Source organism: Capsicum annuum, chromosome 9 (genome assembly GCF_002878395.1).
Source record: "Capsicum annuum cultivar UCD-10X-F1 chromosome 9, UCD10Xv1.1, whole genome shotgun sequence".
In the NCBI taxonomy this organism is placed as follows: domain Eukaryota; kingdom Viridiplantae; phylum Streptophyta; class Magnoliopsida; order Solanales; family Solanaceae; genus Capsicum; species Capsicum annuum.
In genome coordinates this window covers 17977423-17995919 of record NC_061119.1, presented here as the reverse complement: position 1 = coordinate 17995919, position 18497 = coordinate 17977423, and the positions used below count along the sequence as shown (strand labels likewise).

At 31.5% G+C, this 18497-nt stretch overlaps 1 protein-coding gene across 1 annotated transcript; it reads left to right on the top strand.

Annotated features, from left to right (window-relative positions):
• The first annotated feature begins 7247 nt into the window (after positions 1–7247).
• On the top strand, positions 7248–7559 carry LOC107841615. The gene has a single exon (XM_016685477.1). The coding sequence runs from the start codon at positions 7248–7250 to the stop codon at positions 7557–7559; it is 312 nt and encodes a 103-aa protein (XP_016540963.1).
• The last annotated feature ends 10938 nt before the right edge of the window (positions 7560–18497 follow it).

Below are 18497 nucleotides of genomic sequence, written 5' to 3'. Positions count from 1 at the left end.
ATCTATTGTGGCCTTTACTCCTTCTTCAAGTTGTGATGGAGCATCTCTAGCATCTTCCTCCTCTTGAGAATCATCGTCATTAACTGATATATGACAACACCAAAAGGCATCTTCTATCTCTTTATTAACCTTCCTTTGAGATGAGATATCTTTCTCGTTCTGGGTCATAACATGATATGAGGAGTCAATTGTCTCTTCATATTCTTCGCGTTTCTTGGTATAAACCACATTATGTGCCTTTGCTTTTAGCACCTCATTGCATGAAACTACTAGTTTTGTCTGTCGCTTCATTCTAGAAGGAATCAAACTTTAGAAATCCTTCTGTATTTTAAGTGAAGAGTGCATCATCGTGCTTTGATGACTCCTCTTATGCTTGTTGCTTTTCTTCTTATTTAAAGGTCCTAACCTTTCAAACACAGAAGTTCTTGCAGTTGATCCTCCAAGTCGGTTAAATATAGAGGTTCTTTTATTAGCAGCAGTGGATTCTTCTTCCATGGTGAAGTAATTACTGACTGCCCTTCTTATGGAGATGTAAATTGGAGGTGGCTTCATGTATCCTAAGCCTTCACATGCTTGCCTGGTTGTACCCCCCGATGGAAGTTTGCCCAACCTTGATGGCTCGTTAGGATTGTATCCAGCCTTTATAAATAGCTTGTATGCATTTGGGTCAAAGCCTTCTTTTATATGCTTCGTAGGAAGTGTCATATCTTGTGGCAGATTTTGAGTCATAGACTCTTTAAGAAGCCTTGAGGATGGATTTATTGCATCAATCTTCCTGATAGGTAAAGTTAGACCCTCTAGCACATTATCTTGGGAATCAAATGGGTGATCTTTCTCTTTCTTTACCTTCAGTACGTAGCGAAGAATGAGAGTTACCTTCTTTTTCGTAGAAGTGACACTTTCTTTATTTAAAGTGGAGAGAGGATTCTTGGTGGTGACTATTTCGACAGTCACCATGACCTTCTTAGATTCAAGATCATCACACTTGGTCTTGGTGACATCTTCATTCCTTTTCTTATCCACAACATGACTCTTTAAGTAGAATTTTGCATCGGCAAAATGTGACTCAACTTCAGTGAATGGCTTGTCATCGACAACTATCTTTTTTTCCACTCCGCCTTCGAGGTATTTCAAACATTGGTAGTAAGAGGACAAGATAATTTTGTTCTCGTGCACCCAAGGCCTACTAAGCAATATATTGTATGAATTTTTGGCATCGATCATATACATCAATGGGTTTGATTGAAAATCATCCATACGAATCCCAAAATTGATACATCACATGGCCCTCTGGCCCCCTTGGTTGAAGCCTTGGATCATTATACGACTTTCTTCCAGTTCGCTAGTAGTGACACCAAGTTCATTCATAGTGCGGATAGGCAGGATGTTGACTCCAGATCCCTTATCTATCAAGATTCTATTGATCTTCTTTCCTAGAATTTTACCCACCATGTATAAGGGATGGTTATGTAGGTCCTCACTAAGAAGAAGATCATTATTTATGAATATAATTTATGTATCACACATATGTGCCTTTTCACCAAGAGTTCCAGTAGGCTTTTTGGAAGATGAAGGAATTTCTATGGATAGATTCTCACCTTTTGCCCCCTTTTTGGCGGTATTAAAACAAGATGCCTCAAGGTTGACTTGGGCAGTCTTTACACGAAACCAATTTGGTAAGAATTCCTCTAAAGTCACCAGATGCCGAGGTTTTTGAGGGTGAAGCTTCGTCACCCTCATCTTCTTTAGGAATTCAACCAACTTTTATTTTCTTGGTTTCTTTACCATTCTCCTTCTGACTAGCTGCTCGAACGACTCCTTTCATAGACTTATCCTTCTGTGTCTGTGCTTGGTCACCAGAGTCCAACCTTCATCATCGCCTTTGTCAACTAAAGAACTGTCAGGCTCTAATATTTTCTCATTATGCTCTTTGACACATATTTGGACTGGATCAAGCAAGCCAAATATGATAGAGATTTGATGAAAATTGGCCGTTTCATCATCGAAGAAGATCTTCTTCTCTTTTTCCAATTACATGACTTTATCTTTAAAGACAAAGCACTTTTCCAGAGGATGACTTACGATCCTATGATATTTGCAGTAATTAGGGTCATTGGTCCTTCCATCTTCATTGGGACACTTTATCTCTGCAAGTTCAATGAGCTTATACATAAGGAGTTCATAAAAAATCTCAGCAACATCAAAATCAAGGAAGGGATATTCCTTTTCTTGCCTCTCCTTTAAAGTTTTCTGATGTGTTCCATAAGTTGTTTTCACACTTTTCTTCTTGCTCACCTTTGTGGTGACCTTAATAGGAGACATATCGACATTCATGGGCTCTTTATTGTCATTTTTAGGGACAAACTTGCCCTATCTTTTGGGCTCCTACTTATTATTTCCCATTCGAGGGTCATGGATAGGTGCTAATCCTTTTCCAGCAGAAGTCATGCTTAACTCATATCGTGAGCATGGGTAGCTAGCTCTTCAAATAATTTAGGCTTAATGGATTGCAAGATGTAGAGAAGCTCCTAGTGCATTTCTTGGACACATATCTCTATTGCAGAAGCTTTGCTGAGCCTATCTTTATAGTTTAGGCTAGTATTTCTCCATCGATTAATAAATTCAATGATTGGTTCATTCTTTCTTTGTTGAGTATTTATGAGCTCTATTATGCTCATTGTACGTCTTGTGCTATAAAAAAGATTTAGAAACTCGTGCTCCAATTGCTCTCATCTATCAATGGAATTAGGCTCAAGGTCCATATACCAATCAAAGGTAAACCCCTTTAGATAACGAGCAAACTATTTGACAAGATAGTCACTGTAAGTTCCAGTATTGTTACATGTATCAACAAAATGTGCGACATACTATTTTGGGTTTTCTTTGCCCTCATATTATTAAAATTTGGGGGGATGATAGCCAGCAAGCATTTTGAGGCTATCTATCCTCACCATGTAGGGCTTAGCACACGCAAGGGAAGATTTGGTGACAATATCATGCTTGTCTTTGAGGGTCCCTTCAATGAATTCTCTCAATTACTCAATCGGGATCATTCCCTCTGAAGAAACTTGCACCTCTTTAATTGGTGGTGTTTGTTTCACAAGATTTTCTATTTCATTAACCTCTGGAGATTTTTCAGGTGCATGGCTAGACTCTCCGTCTATCAGACTTTCTACCCTATCCACTATCTTATTAATTTGAGCATCTTTATTCTAAACATATTGGTTAGGCCCTCAATTATCTATACCAGATTTGCAAGCTGCTCCTCTATAGACGAGGCATCAGTCACCATCGGTTACATAATCACTGGACATGTTGGAGAGTAGCATAGATTATCACATAAGTTGATCTTTAAAGTGCTCAACTTATGTGGTGTAGTCGGAGATGATGAGTTTCTTGAACGACCATCGCTCTTTGCACCAGAGTATTTGGAACTGGAATGCTCAAGTAGAGCTAGGGCCTTCTTAAGAGATTCCTTCACACTGCTTCCTCCTTCCGAAGAACTTGCATTGGACTTCTTTCCTTTTAGGATTGAAGATACAAAAATTGGAGTTGGTTTGGATGATACTGGATGTGTTTGCTGTTCTAGCAAGCATGCCTTGCTCCTTGTGACAGCTCCTAAGCTTCCGAAAGTAACACCAAGGATGTTTTTTACTTCAGTAGAGAACTTTGAGTCAGTAGCCTTGGAAGTACTTGATTGAGAGTTGACCTTCTTGAAAGTCATTTCAGTGTTATTGAAGTTTGAAATAGGAAAAGTTGAGATGAGAGGTAGAGATTGTCCCACTGGGAGTGCCAATTTGTTTTCAACATAATTTAATTCATGGAAATTAAACTTCAACCACAAATAAAAACATAAAGAAACAACAATTTTTATTGATCAAGAATATGGGTACAAATCTGTTCCTCCCTTGATTCTTCTCACTTGATTTTCTCCTTAATTCGAGGGTCGTCAGTAGCATATTTTTTGAATATAGGATCGAGGGCCGTCAGTAGCGTATTTCTCAAATGTAGGAAGATTTGGATATGAATTTCTCCGTAATTAGAGGGACGTTAGTGGCATATTTCTCAAATATAGAAATATTTGGATATGAATTTCTCCGTAATTCGAGGGCCGTTAGTGGTGTATTTCTTGAACATAGGAATATTTGGATTTGATCTCTGGAGGATTTGTTGTTCTTCTTGATTTATTTGATTATCAAGAAGAGAAGGTTTTGATCCCTTTGAGATATTCGAGATTTATGAATATCTCATGAATTTGTGGGATATTTGGGATCTTGGAGATGCCTCTTTAAAGGAATATTTGCCCCCCTTTATATAAGAGTAATTTAGGGTTTAAGGTAGAGTAGCCACCAAGATAGATTTAGGGTAAAGTAGCCTCCAATAAATCTAACCAAAATTGAACACTTTTTGTAGAGTCCACAAAATTTCAATGTCTACAATTGCGGTCTTGATCTTTCTTGATGAACTTGATTTGAATGCTTGAGATTTTTAGAGAAATTGGGCGTTTGATCAATGAGTTTTCTCTTGCTACTTGTTAGAGTTCTGGGGTCCTTTTCTAAATTATGAGACCCCTATTTATAGTTGTGGAAAGGAAAAAATCATGATGAAGATGGACTTCCTCTGACCAATCAAATTTAAGTGACATGGTGCCTTTTATGAGCTTTGATTTTATGGGCCTGCTACATCATTTTGATATGTGGCATGGTCCTATTGGATCCTTCCTTGACTTGGCATGCCACATCATTTGATACATGACGCTTATATGGGCCTCTAGAATATCACAATATCTTGGGCTTAACAAAGTGGGCTCATTATTTGTTAGACAAAATTAATGGAATAGCCCAATAAAGATTGAACTTTATTTAAAGGAAAAAGGACATGGGGTGGCCATTTTTACAAAAAATGGACGCAATTTGAAAAGGTGGACAAATGTAACCTGTCGGCTAAATGTAATCCCTTTTTTTAGCCATTTGACCTAATTGGGCACATGCAATTTCTATACTCAATTGATACACTTTTATACCAAATTGATTCACTTTTATATTATATTGATACGCTTTTAAAAAAAGAGAAAGGAAATTCTATGCAAGCACATGCAGTCACTATACCCAATTGGTACTCTTTTATACCACATTAATACACTTTTATACTATACTGATACACTTTTATACTACATTAATATACTTTGATACCACATTGATACACTTTTATATTAGATTGATACACTTTTATATCAGGTTGATATAGTATATATACCATATAAATACAACTTTTACAGAGAAAATCTATGCAAACATATATAGTAATTCGTTATTCGTGAATTTGTTAACTTCACCTAAATTTTTGTGAAAATTTGTGCAAGCATATACAAAATTTATTAAGCCCTGTACATTTACTGTCCAAACATTCCTTAATTTTTTTGATTAAAAAGCGAGAGATAGCAGAAAAAAAATAAGTCCACGTGTCACTATAGTTTTAACTCATATGAAAAGAGATAGAATAATTATGGGTGGACGTGTATTTCATGTTTTTATTTTCGTGATCGCATCTGAAAAATTAAATAGGTGGACAGAGTGGACTTTTAAAAAAAAATTAACAACATTAAAAGAAAAAAATAGTGAAAATCAAACAAAAAAAATAGGAAGAAAGAGAACATAACATGTAAAATAATTGACATTAAAATTAAACAATAAATAAAGAAAAGATCAAAAAAAAGGGGTAGTAGCAACAGAAAAGCCTAAATGGCTATCTATTGAAATTGCCAAACCAATGGCTATATCAGTGAAAATATTTTGGGCGAGTTGACATTTGTGTCCTTTCCCCTTATTTAAATCCATACATAGTTGAACTTAAATAATGAATCCAATTATATTAACCCAAAATATTTATTGAGGACTAATATATTTTGAATTTAATATAATCCGAGTAAAATTTCGTTGCATACAAAAGCAAGAAGACGATGACAATTCAGCTGGTCAATTAGCAATTAGCTTACCGTTTTCATTGAGTGGTGGGTAGAATCCTTTCCAGACAACTTAAATATGTGACGAGACATTAATATTATAAATGGCAGAGCCTTACTGCCATGATCCACTGAGATTCAGTCCTTTACTGCGATTTGTTTTGTAAAGATTAAAAAAAACTAGCTTACTAAAGTAGAACTCATAGCGGTATTCAGAGTGGGTTTATAACTCAACTGATCTTAAATTCCTAATAAATGTTACACCACTACAGTAAAATGGATTTTGGTTTAAAGTCTTGTACAGAAAATATGTAATTGATCATTCTTAGATAATTAACCTCTCCAGTATGGTGCAAATTATTGGAGACAATAACTTATGTGGCAATCTTAACACACAAAGTTAGAAATGTTTGACTTTAACTTATTATTGATCAAATTAATGCTATCATTTGCATACATGTCCTAGCAGTACTCAGATTTTTATCATGAAGAACTAGTAAACGTTATGATGTGATTCACATAATTCACGTCAATTGTGTGAGCTATTTATTATGTCACATGTAAATGAATTTCAAATCTTACACTTCTGATTCACTAACTTGTGAGATAAATAAGTCATATACACAATTATTAAAATGAAAAAGAAAACTTTCTTTCTGTGTTTAGCTACATTGCTACCATGTGACATGAAGAATTGTAATGTCTTAGTTGTTGGTGCTACACTTAAATTATAAGAAAAAGGGTCAAATATATCCCTTTACTTTCATTAAACGAGGAAGGGGACAGAGGCATTGTGTTAGGGGAGTTGGAGCACTTAGAGGAGAGCTGCGATTTCAGTTACTGTAGATGTTTTAAGGTTGAGGAGGTTAAAGAGGCTATTCATAGAATGCGGAGGGGTAGAGCGACGGGGCCCGATGAGATCCCGGTGGATATTTGGAAGTATGCTAGTGGGGCAGGCTTAAGGTGGCTGACTGATTTGTTTAACGCCATTTTCACGACTGCGAGAATGCCTGAGGCTTGGAGATAGAGTACAATGATTACTCTGTGTAAAAACAAGGGTGACATTCAGAGTTGCAATAACTATAGGGGAATTAAGCTGTTGAGTCACACTATGAAGATTTGGGAGAGGGTAGTTGAGCGGAGATTGAGGAGGGTCGTGTCTATTTCAGAAAATCACTTTGTATTTATGCCTGGTCGCTCGATGACAGAGGCAATTCACCTGGTGAGAAGATTGGTGGAGCAGTATAGGGAAAGGAAGAGGGATTTGCATATGATGTTCATCGATATGGAGAAGACGTATGACAGAATCCCTAGAGAGGTTCTTTGGAGATGCTTGGAGGTGAGAAGAGTGCAGGTGGCGTACATCAGAGCTATTAAGGACATGTACAATGGAGAGAAGACTCGGGTGAGGACGGCGGGAAGAGACTCAGGGAATTTTCCTGTAGAGACAGGTTTGCACCAGGGATCAACTCTCAGCCCTTTCCTTGTTGCGTTGGTGATGGACGTGTTGATGCGGACTATTCAAGTTGAGATGCCGTGGTGTATGTTATTTGTAGATGATGTAGTGCTGATTGATAAGAAGCGAGGGAGGGGGTGAATGAGAAATTGACGGTTTGGAGGAAAACCTTGAAATCTAAGAGGTTCAGGTTGAGTAGGTCTAAGACGCAGTATTTGGAATACAACTTCAGTGACTTGAGTTAGGAGGATGGTGTGGTGGTGAGGTTGGACTCTCAGGATGTTTGTAAGAAGGATAGTTTTAAGTATCTTGGGTCTATGATTCAGGGGGATGGTGAGATTGCAGAGGATGTCTCTAAGCGTATTGAAGCAGGTTGGATGAAGTGGAGGCTCGCCTCGGGAGTATTATGTGATAGGAAGGTTCCCCTTAAGCTTAAAGGTAAATTCTATAGAGTGGCAGTCCGTCCGGCCATGCTGTATGGAGATGAATGTTGGCCAATCAAAAACTCCTATATCCAAAGATTGAAGGTGGCAGAAATGAGGATGTTGCGTTGGATGTGTGGTCTCACTATAGGGGATAGATTCAGGAATGAGATTATCCGAAAAAAGGTAGGAGTGGCTTCGGTGGAGGACAAGATGAGAGAAGGCAGGTTGAGATTGTTTAGGAATGTGATGAGGAGGCGCACGGATGTCCCTATTCGAAGGTGTGAGAGACTAGCTTTGGATGGATTCAGAAGGGGTAGAGGTAGGCCAAAGAAATACTGAAGGGAGGTGATTAGGCATGACATAGAGCAACTGCAGCTTACTGAGGACATGACCCTAGACAGGAAGGTGTGGAGGTTGCGGATTAGGGTTGAAGGCTAATGTGAGTGTGTGGGTTGTGGCTAGGTGTTAGGAGAGTGTGGGGGTGGTAGTCCTCTTAGGTCTGTGAGTGTATTGTTTACTACTAGGAGAGTATCCATTTTTCTATTTCTTATTTCGTATTGCTTGTACTTTACTTATTTTGTATTTCCTTTATATTTAATGTTATTTTTTATCGCTTATTTCTGTTGTGTTATACATTCTGTTTCGAGTTGCATTACGACCTTGCTATACTATTCTCTCTCTTGAGCCAGGGGTCTATCAGAAACAACCTCTCTACTTCTTCGAAGGTAGCGAGTGGTATGGACTGCATATATTTCACCCTCCCCAGACCTCACTGTGTGGGAATATACTGGGTTGTTGTTGTTGATGATGTTGTTGTTGTACTACTTTCATTAATTAGTCAACTTTACACTTTGTTAAATTATGAGGTTATTTATACCCTCATTGTTAACAAACTTATCAAATATACCCTTCAAATTAACAATTTTTACAATCTTACCAAAATTGCCCTTTAAAATTGAAATTACCCCTTCCACTATTTAACCCGATCAATTAATTAATTTAATACCCAAATAACACCAAAATTCCATCAGTTCAACGAAGTTTTTTATAGAAATTTCTGCAATACAACAACAACAAACTTAGTGTAATCCCAAAAAGTAGGATCTGGGGAGGGTAAAATGTACGTAATCCATACCGCTACCTTCGAAAAAGTAGAGAGGTTATTTCTGCAATAATTGAATTTTTTTCTGGCGGTGGAAGGTGAAGAAGGAATCAGAGTAGTGCCAACATATTTGATGGTGATTTGGTGATGGAGGGGCAAGGTTATAACTATTGCCAACGTTAAGGGTAGAGAAAACATTTATGAAAGTGGATTCCATCTTTTATTACCTTCTTAGTTTGTTCATGGCGGATAATTTTTTTGGTGTGAAGTAAAATTTTGAAACAAAAAATGGAGAGAATATATATATATATATATATATAAAGGAGCTAAGATATTAATTTAGACATAAACTTTAAAAGGAAAAAAGAGAAAAGAGAAAATATAAAGAAGTACAAAACTAAACTCAACAGAAAATTACAAGCAAAATGAAGAAGAAGAAATGAAATAGAGACGAAATAGAATGTTAATACACAATCTTGGTATTTGATATCAATTTTTTTGGGCAATTTTGGTAAGATTATGAAAATTGTTAATTTGAAGGGTATATTTGATAAGTTTGCTGATAGTGAGGATATAAATAACTTCATAATTTAACAAAGGATAAAGTTAGCCAATTAATGAAAATAGAGGAATATATTTGACCTTTTTTTCTAAATTATAATTACCTTTTGAGTAGTCTAATTATATAGATATTTTTCATTATGTCAGTATGTAGAATTTAACCTCCGACAATATATTAGAATTTCTTCCCCTATTGGCAAACGATTCGAGATTGTCTAATGGTCAAATACAGAAAGTCAGAAGCATATGACTTAATTTTGTTCAGTTTCATATAGAACCACAAATAATTATAAATTTACAAATACCTAACAAATATAATTACAACATCATTTAAAGTTGAAGGTAGTTGAATTTTTATTTATTTTTATTTTGATAATGTTGTATCCGGATTAATTTACATGTATCTCAACTAATTTCACGGAATATAAACCGCCTCCTACCAATTATATGAGCTTATTAAATATCACAAAAGTGATGAGTCATGAAAAAATGATAGTGACACCATGAAAACTATTTATACAATCAAATTCAAAATTGATCTAAGAGTTTATTGTCTTTCTATTTTGTAGAAATGTTTATTAATCTTATTTTAAATTTTTATTTTTCCTAAAAAATTTATCATGGACACATAATTAAAGTATCTAGACATCCCTTTCTAACTTAGTACATGCATAATTATTACAAAAAAAATTAATTATTATATATAGCTAAAATGTTTGAAAATTTAATTTAAAAAAGATACAAATTCAAAATTGACCCAAGAATTTATTGTCTTTCTATTTTGTAGAAATATTTATTAATCTTATTTTAAATTATTATTTTTCCTAACAAATTTATCATGGACATGTAATTAAAGTATCTTGACATTTCCTTTCTAACTTAGTACATGCTTAATTATTATATAAAAAAATTATTTTTTATATATAGCTAAGAATATTTGAAAATTTAATTTAAAAAAGATAAAATTTAAATCTCAAAATATTAATGATAAAAAGAATGAAAATGGAGGGTAATTTTTTTTCACATTTTTTTATGATGAATTTTTAACAAAAGATGGGATTATCAATATTTTATAGAATTTAGGACAAAATAAGTAATTTAACATGAAATATTATACTTTATACACGTTTAAGAAATATCAACATAAATTTCTTAAAATATATTTTCGGAAAAAGAAACTACGAAAGTTAAAAAAAATTAGTAACTTTTCAATTTCTTTTGTATGATTTAATATGAATGAAAATCTACAAAAGTATTTTGTTGAATCAAGTCATTTAATTAGTTAAATTAAATTCTATCATTATTTATAAGTTAACTTTATTGATGTTATCATATAATAATTTACAGTATTAAATATTTATTATATTACTTTGAATGTCAGAATTTTTTTTTTATAATAAATGGATTAGTTAAAATAAATTTAATTGAGAAAAACTTAATGAAAAATAATTGAGAAAAAAATGATGAAATTGTAGGGGGGTGGGGATAACTTGGGTAACTTAAATAGATCTAGTATTGGTCTAATGGATCTAGTTTTGTTTATGCGTGGATATTTCTTAACTTCTCTAATCATTTTTATTTTTATTTTTATTTTATTAATGTTCATATCTTGGGGGGGGGGGGGGGTGATTGGATGGAATTTGATTAAATGCTTTACTGGAATATTCTTTAATTTTTTCTCTTAGTCTTTGTAATTCTTGTATGTTATTTTGGAGGTATTCTAAATATTCTATATCTTTTGTTCTAAAATATTAAATTAAATTCTCTTTCATAAGTATTTCTGTTAATCTTATTTCTTTCATATCTTGTCTCCAATATTTTAAATACTCATAGTCTATCATTTTATCCTAAAGTAGTTGTGATATTGCAAATTTCTTTATAATAATTTATTTTAATTGTACTATATCTGATATTAAATTCTAGGTTATCTATTTCGTTAATTATCCTATCTTTTTCGTCTATGAATAATTTCATGTCTAAATCATATTCTAAACTGTCTTTTAATTCTAGTTGTTTTATGGTTTTATTTAGCCAAATTAATCTTTTTTTAATTGTTCTCTTCCTTTTCTAAGCAGGTTTCTATAATTAATTTCTTTGTATAGCCAACTTTGTTTTTCTCTAACTCTCTGAATATATTCTAGCATTTTTAATCTGTATAATATCCATCTGAATAATAACTGTCTGAATTATTTCTACCATAGAAATCTATATTTTCTAATTCATCTTCTATCCAATTACTACTTAGTAACTTATCTTCAAAATCAAATATTTTTTTCCCATATTATTTTCTTTATGTCTTCTAATTCTAAGTCTTTTATGATATATATAACTAGTATCTTAGTTTCATCAGATATATATCTTGTCATATTATCCATATTATGCTTAGGTTTCTACGAATAACTTGGATAACTTAGAATTGAATTCTAGTAATTAATTGCTTTATCATAGTATTTATTAGTTGTTTGTTTTAATCTTAATAATTCCTCTATATTTTCATTAAGGAAATCTATATATTTTATATCTTTAGTTCTCATGTATTCTTCTAAATTTGTTTTCATTAGTTTTTCGATTAATTGAGTATTTTTCATATCCATTTTCCAATTTTCTAAATATACGTAATTTATCATGGTTGATGTGTAGGTTTGGTATGTAAGTATTTGTAAGAGTAGGTAGGTAGGTGTGGTATGTAATTTATTCTAGTCATAAAATATTTATCAAATATTTTTTCCAATACGATTTTTCTTATATCTACAATTTCTATATCCTTAAGTAGATACAAAACAAGTATTTTGAATTTATCTACCATTTCGTCAGATAAATAAGTATTCATTTTTCATATGATGCTTTTTTAAAATATTCTCTTCAATCATACACATAACAAAATATGATCATTTTAGATTACTATATACTAGATTATTCTTAAATAACATGTTCTTCGGTCACTATTAGATGGTAATCTGGATACTTTTCTCTTAAACAGCGTCTCTACTCTGGCTACTCCCCTATCACGACTTTATTCCCTCACCGGTTTCACCTTTAGGATGACATAGTTCTTAGGGATTTTTCTCCTTTTTCACTTTGCTAATAAACTTCTTAACGTGCTATTCTTTGAATAATTCTACCATAGAGTAACTAACATGAACTTATTTTATAAATATCATGATTGTCAGTAATTTATGAATTTAGTTATTCATAATCGTAAATATAATACCTGTTCTGGTAAATCTGTTAATTCTAGATTTTCCATAGCTGTCTGATTCATAACTTTTCCTTATAAATATAACTGTTTTTTATTAAATAATTCAAAAGTTTTTTGTATACAAGAGAGAGTTTTGCTTCAACTCATGAAGGCTTACCTCTAACTTAGCAAAATGCCCTCTATTTATAATCCTAAGAAAGCGTGTAAACTATTAACACACTTTACACGTTTCCTAATTTACATCTCCTATTTTTGTCAGAAAGATAAGAATTAATAATGCTATACATGAAAAGTCCAAAAGCCTATGCCTAAAAAGTTAAAACTATTAATGGCTATTACTAAAAAGTCTTCCTAACTATACAATTTACGTAACAAGATTTAAAAGGCTATACAATAATTCACATGTCGCTTTCTAGCTTTCATTATCTTTGTCTTTTATCTCTTCCATTATTGCTCCATTGTTATCTTTTTTTCATCTTCTCCTTGTCGTATCTGCTGCTTTTTTTATCTTCTTGCTATTGTAGCATCACATCTGGAATAAAGTTGTGTTTGCCACTACATCTGCTGCATATGTGGTCATCGTATCTTTGGCCAACCTGTTTATAGAATTGATCCATAGCTTCTTCTAAAATAATTTATTTCGTAATAGATCTTGTGACTGGTAACTCTTCTGGTTATAGGATCATTATGACTCATTTTTTTATCTCTTCTTTGTTATTTTCTCTAATATTTTTACAAGTAGAGTAAACCAATAATTGATTTCTGTTATAGTAAATCCAAACTGGGTTTTGATTTATATAATTATTTGCTAACTTAGTCAATATACTGCTAAGTCCAATAATTCTCTTGTTTCGATAGAAGTCCGGTATCTGATTTTTGGTTATCTCTTGTTGTTCGCATATTTCTTCAAGGATAATATAATCTCATGTCATTTCTATCTTGATAACAGTAATTGTCTGTTTTATTTCATCAAACAATATTTCTGCTGGTGCTGAGTAGAAACGAACATAGAATAACTGTCCCTTCGTAATCCTTTTATAATCTATAAATTTTTTGTGAATATTTGGAATTCTTGTTAGCTCTTCTCTAGTAATTGTGTAAACTATACATAATAGTCCATAATAGTAACATGAAAAAATTAAGTTTGCACTGGTGCCAGGCAAAGCAATAAGTTTTTAATAGTTCTAACATTTTTGTGTAATATATAAATCATTAGTCTGGATAGATTTTGTATTTAACAATTTTTGTAAGGTATAAATATTATCAATAAATGTACGAGTGATATGGTTATAAGTCTGCTTTTGTTGGTTGAGTGATTCAGAATATATGTATATCTGAGGAGGTATAGATGACTCTGGTTTTTGTATATTTGGTGTATATGGTTTGGAGAATATCTGGTTGAGGTTATAATTCTTTTTCTTTGGTAGTTCAGGTCTATTTTGAGTGACTATATTCTTTCCCTTGGATACATCACTTGCGCCTGAAGCTATAACTGTAATTTCGTTAGTAATTTGAGTTTTTAGGTGTTTCTCATCATCACTTTCTAGGTCTAGTTTTTTAATGTGCTCTTCCTGCACAGTATCTTTGTTAATAGCTTCTTGTTTTTTTATAGTGCTCAACCTGCACATTTATATTTGTAACTTCAGTAGTTAATATGATAACTCGTTCTTGTAATAACTTCATTTGTTCAAACACTTGTAATATTAAGTCTGTTTGGATATCTTTGACATCAGCTTCTTCCATTGGTAAATCAGTTTGAGTAGCTTTGTCTTGATATGTAATCTGCAATAACATTCTAGTCAGTCTTGATTACTTCAATCGTAAATGTAAAATTTAATATATTCAATACTAATCTCCAAATTTCCTTCGTCGTAACTGAGTTTTGTATTTTTCTTGTTAACCACCATCGAACCTGAATATTATATGTTCTCACAATAAATTTGTTATATACAATATATGGTTCAAATGCTAATAAACATTTATATAATGAACATAATTCTATTCTATTTATTTCCCATTTTATTTCTGTTTCATTAAATGTTCCTGAATAATATCTACAATGATGTTCTATTTCTTAAATTTCGTACCTATATTTAAGTACTTCTCCATAACTATATTCACTTGCATCTGCTTCTACTGTATGTGTAAATTCTTTATCTTCATCTGGGAATTGTAATTTTGGTAATTCTTTACAAAGTATTTTTATTTTCTGAACTTGTTTTTTATCTTCTTCGTTGTAATTATATTCTACATCCTTTTTAAATTTTTTCTGTAAAGGCTTTAGTTTTTCTGCTAATTTTGGTATATATTCTCTTACTTGGTTTACTAATCCTAAAAATGATTGTAATATTTTTTTTTGTATCTAATTCTTCTTTTGAATTTATTATTTTTTGTACTATATGTTGTTGCATTTTTACTCCACTTTTATCTATTTGTATTCCTAAAAATTCTATCTAGTTTTTCATTATTTCAACTTTCTTTTCACTTAAACTTATTCTTGATTTTTCTATTATATCTGTAAATTGTTCTAGTAATTTTAAATGTTCTTTTTTAGTTTTTGTATATAGTAGTATATCATCTATGTATACTATACAATTAGATAATTGTTTAAAATAACTATCCATAAAATATTGATATCTACCTGGTGAATTTTTATCCAAATGGTAGTACATTTCATTCATAAAATCCTTGTAGTACCGTAAATGTGGTTAATTCCTTAGAATCTTCATCTAACTTTAAGTGGTAAAATCCTGATTTACAGTCAAATTTACTAAAGTAGTTATATCATTGTACTTGTCTTATTTTTAATATCTTATTTGGTATTGGATAATTGTATGTCATAGTTTTTGCATTTAAATTTCTATAGTCAATAGCCATTCTACTTTTTCCTCTTTTTTGTTCACTATGTTTATTTACTATAAATGTTGGACTATTGTGTTTACTATTACTTTTTTCTATATATTGTTTTTCTAATAATTCGTCTATATGCATTTTAAATTCTTTTAAATCGTCAAAACTATATGTTAATGGTTTTTGAGTTATTATGCTATTTTTATCTATTAATTCAATTTTTATAGTAGTTTTATGTTTTTCCCATCCTTTTAATGGATCTTCACTATATAATTGTCTTAATTTTTTCTTTATTATTTCTACCTTATCTATTGAAAATATGGTTATTTCTTTTTTATTTATCGAAAATACAACTAGTTCTACTGTGTCTTCTATATTTTTTTATATTTTCTAACTTTTGTTTAATTTTTTCACTTCCTTTTATCCAATCAGTCTTCTTTCTTATTTTATTCATAACTCTTTTTTCTCTTACTTTTTGTTTACATGGTGTTGTAAACCACCAATCTGTTTTAGTTATTATATGTGGGTATAATTTATCTAAAAATTACATTCCTAAAAGCATATCTTTTTATGTTAGTTCATAATTATAGATTTCTTCTATTGTTATTATTTTATTCCATATCTGTATTTTTACATTTGTAGCTTTATATGTAATTAAACTTCCTTCATTATTAAATCCTTTGACTACTATTGGTGTTTTTAATTTATACTATTACTTTCTGGTAAACAGTTGTATCTACATAAGTTTGCTTCTGCTCTTGTATCTAGAGAAATTTGAAGGAAAGGTGTCTTTTAAGTCTTGAATAAAGGATTGGTGCGTTGACCAATTTAAATGGTCAAACATAATTAAAAAACTTGATTAGGTTAATGGTGGACTTGATTAATATTTTCTATACTTTTTAATCTTTACAAAAATACAAATTAACCCACACCCATAAAACTTCTCTCCCTCTGCAAATCAATCTCTCTCTCTTCTCTCTTTCTCTCGATAGTTTCTCTCTCTAACTTTTCCCAACCAATAACTTCTCATATTTCTCCCTTCAATCTTGTGCAACTTCAACCTCTGGCAACAAATAGTTTTGAGTTCTTGCCCGTTCCTTTTGACTTTCAACTATCATCGACGTGACAACATTCTCCGGCGACAACAACTTCTAGTTTTTCATCGTTTCTTTTCGATTTTCACAAGTAAAAAATTAGAGCTTTTAAGTTATGACGAAAATGAGGAACTTGATTTGTTGGTGCTTGTTATCTTTTTATGTTTTTTGTTATTTTTTTTAATGTTTGTTATTTTTTAGTTGAATTTCTCATCTGGATGTATCTGCTACTGTTGTTTTTTAATAATTGATAAAACATATCCAATAGATGAGTATTTGTTACAACATATATGACTAATCTTTTGCACAGATTAGGAATCTGTTGCAACATATATGACTAATCTGTTACAACATATATCACTAATTTGTTGCAACAAATGAGTAATCTGTTGCAATATATATGACTAATCTATTGCAACATATATGACTAATTTATTGCAACAAATGAGTAATCTGGTGCAACAAATAAGTAATCTGTTGTAACATATATGACTAATCTGTTGCAACAGATTACTCATCTGTTGGATTCGTTTTATAGTGTTGTAATATGAATCCAACATATGCGTCTTCTGTTGCAACAGATTAGTCATATATTGCAACAGATTACGCACTTGTTGCAATAGATGACTCATATGTTGGATTCATGTTGCAGGTTCTATCCATTGTAGCAGTAGCAGATACACCAAATAAGAAATTCAACAAAAATTATAATTTTACTTACAAAATAAGCTATGAAGTAATGTCCAAATGATATACGAACAAAATTTGACCTACATTTTTTTAAAAAAATTTCAACAGGGGCACAACGAATAAGTAAAACACATGAAAAATTTCATGAAACAGGTAAGAAGACAAAAATAATATACCATACATCAAATGCAAAAGGATCAAGGGGACAAACATTTGAGTTCTCCTAAAAACGTTTAAGTTTCCTAATATTTTAATTGCTTTCTAATAGTTGACCCATCTGTTACAACAGATTTTCTATCTGTTTGATAATTTCCAACAGATGAATCATCTGATGCAACATGCTAGTCATTTGTTGATTCAAATTAAGCAATTATTAGTAATAACTAAATTGATTTAGCTAAAATTAAAGACGTCTCTACAACAATGGGACAAATATTTGTGTTCTCCTAAAAAATATTTGACTTTCCCTAGTATTTTAATTATTTTCCAACAGATTATCTATTTGTTGCAATAAGTTAGTCATCTATTGCAACAGATGGTTATAACAGGTTAGTCATTTGTTTATTCAAATTAAGCAATTATTAATAATAACTAAATTAATTTAATTAAAATTAAAGATAAGTCTTTAATACAAGACCTTAGACAAGGAGACAAATATTTGAGTTCTCCTAAAAATATTTGAGCTTTAGTATTTTAAATTGCTTTTCAACATATATCGAACTCGGAATCAAAATGAGCCACAAAATTAAAAAAGTGACCAAAATAGGCCACCTATTTAAAAAGTTATCAAAATAAGCTAAACGTAATAATTTATTACGTTTTCTACTTTTTTCTTAACGGTCAACTAACGGAGTTGACTTTTACAAAAACGTAAGAATTTCTTGCGTTTTACATGATAACCGAGGAAAAAATACAATGAATTGTCAAATCAATTAAAAAGGTACTAAAAAAAAGAGTTGTTCAACGTAACAAAAAGTGACGTTCTTAACTTTTTTATAGTAGTGGTTCCCCACCCACAATTCCTTTTTTCACAAATTTCCCATCACTTCTACTTTTTTCTCTTTTTACATATGATAATTATGAATTTTTTTATTAGTTAAATTTATTTATATTTTACATGTAGTTCAAATAATTTATTTTTTCTAATAAATTTTTACG

Bases quoted from the DNA above. Each gene is read 5' to 3' on its own strand.
- LOC107841615 (XM_016685477.1), top strand. From the start codon at position 7,248: ATGGAGAAGACGTATGACAGAATCCCTAGAGAGGTTCTTTGGAGATGC.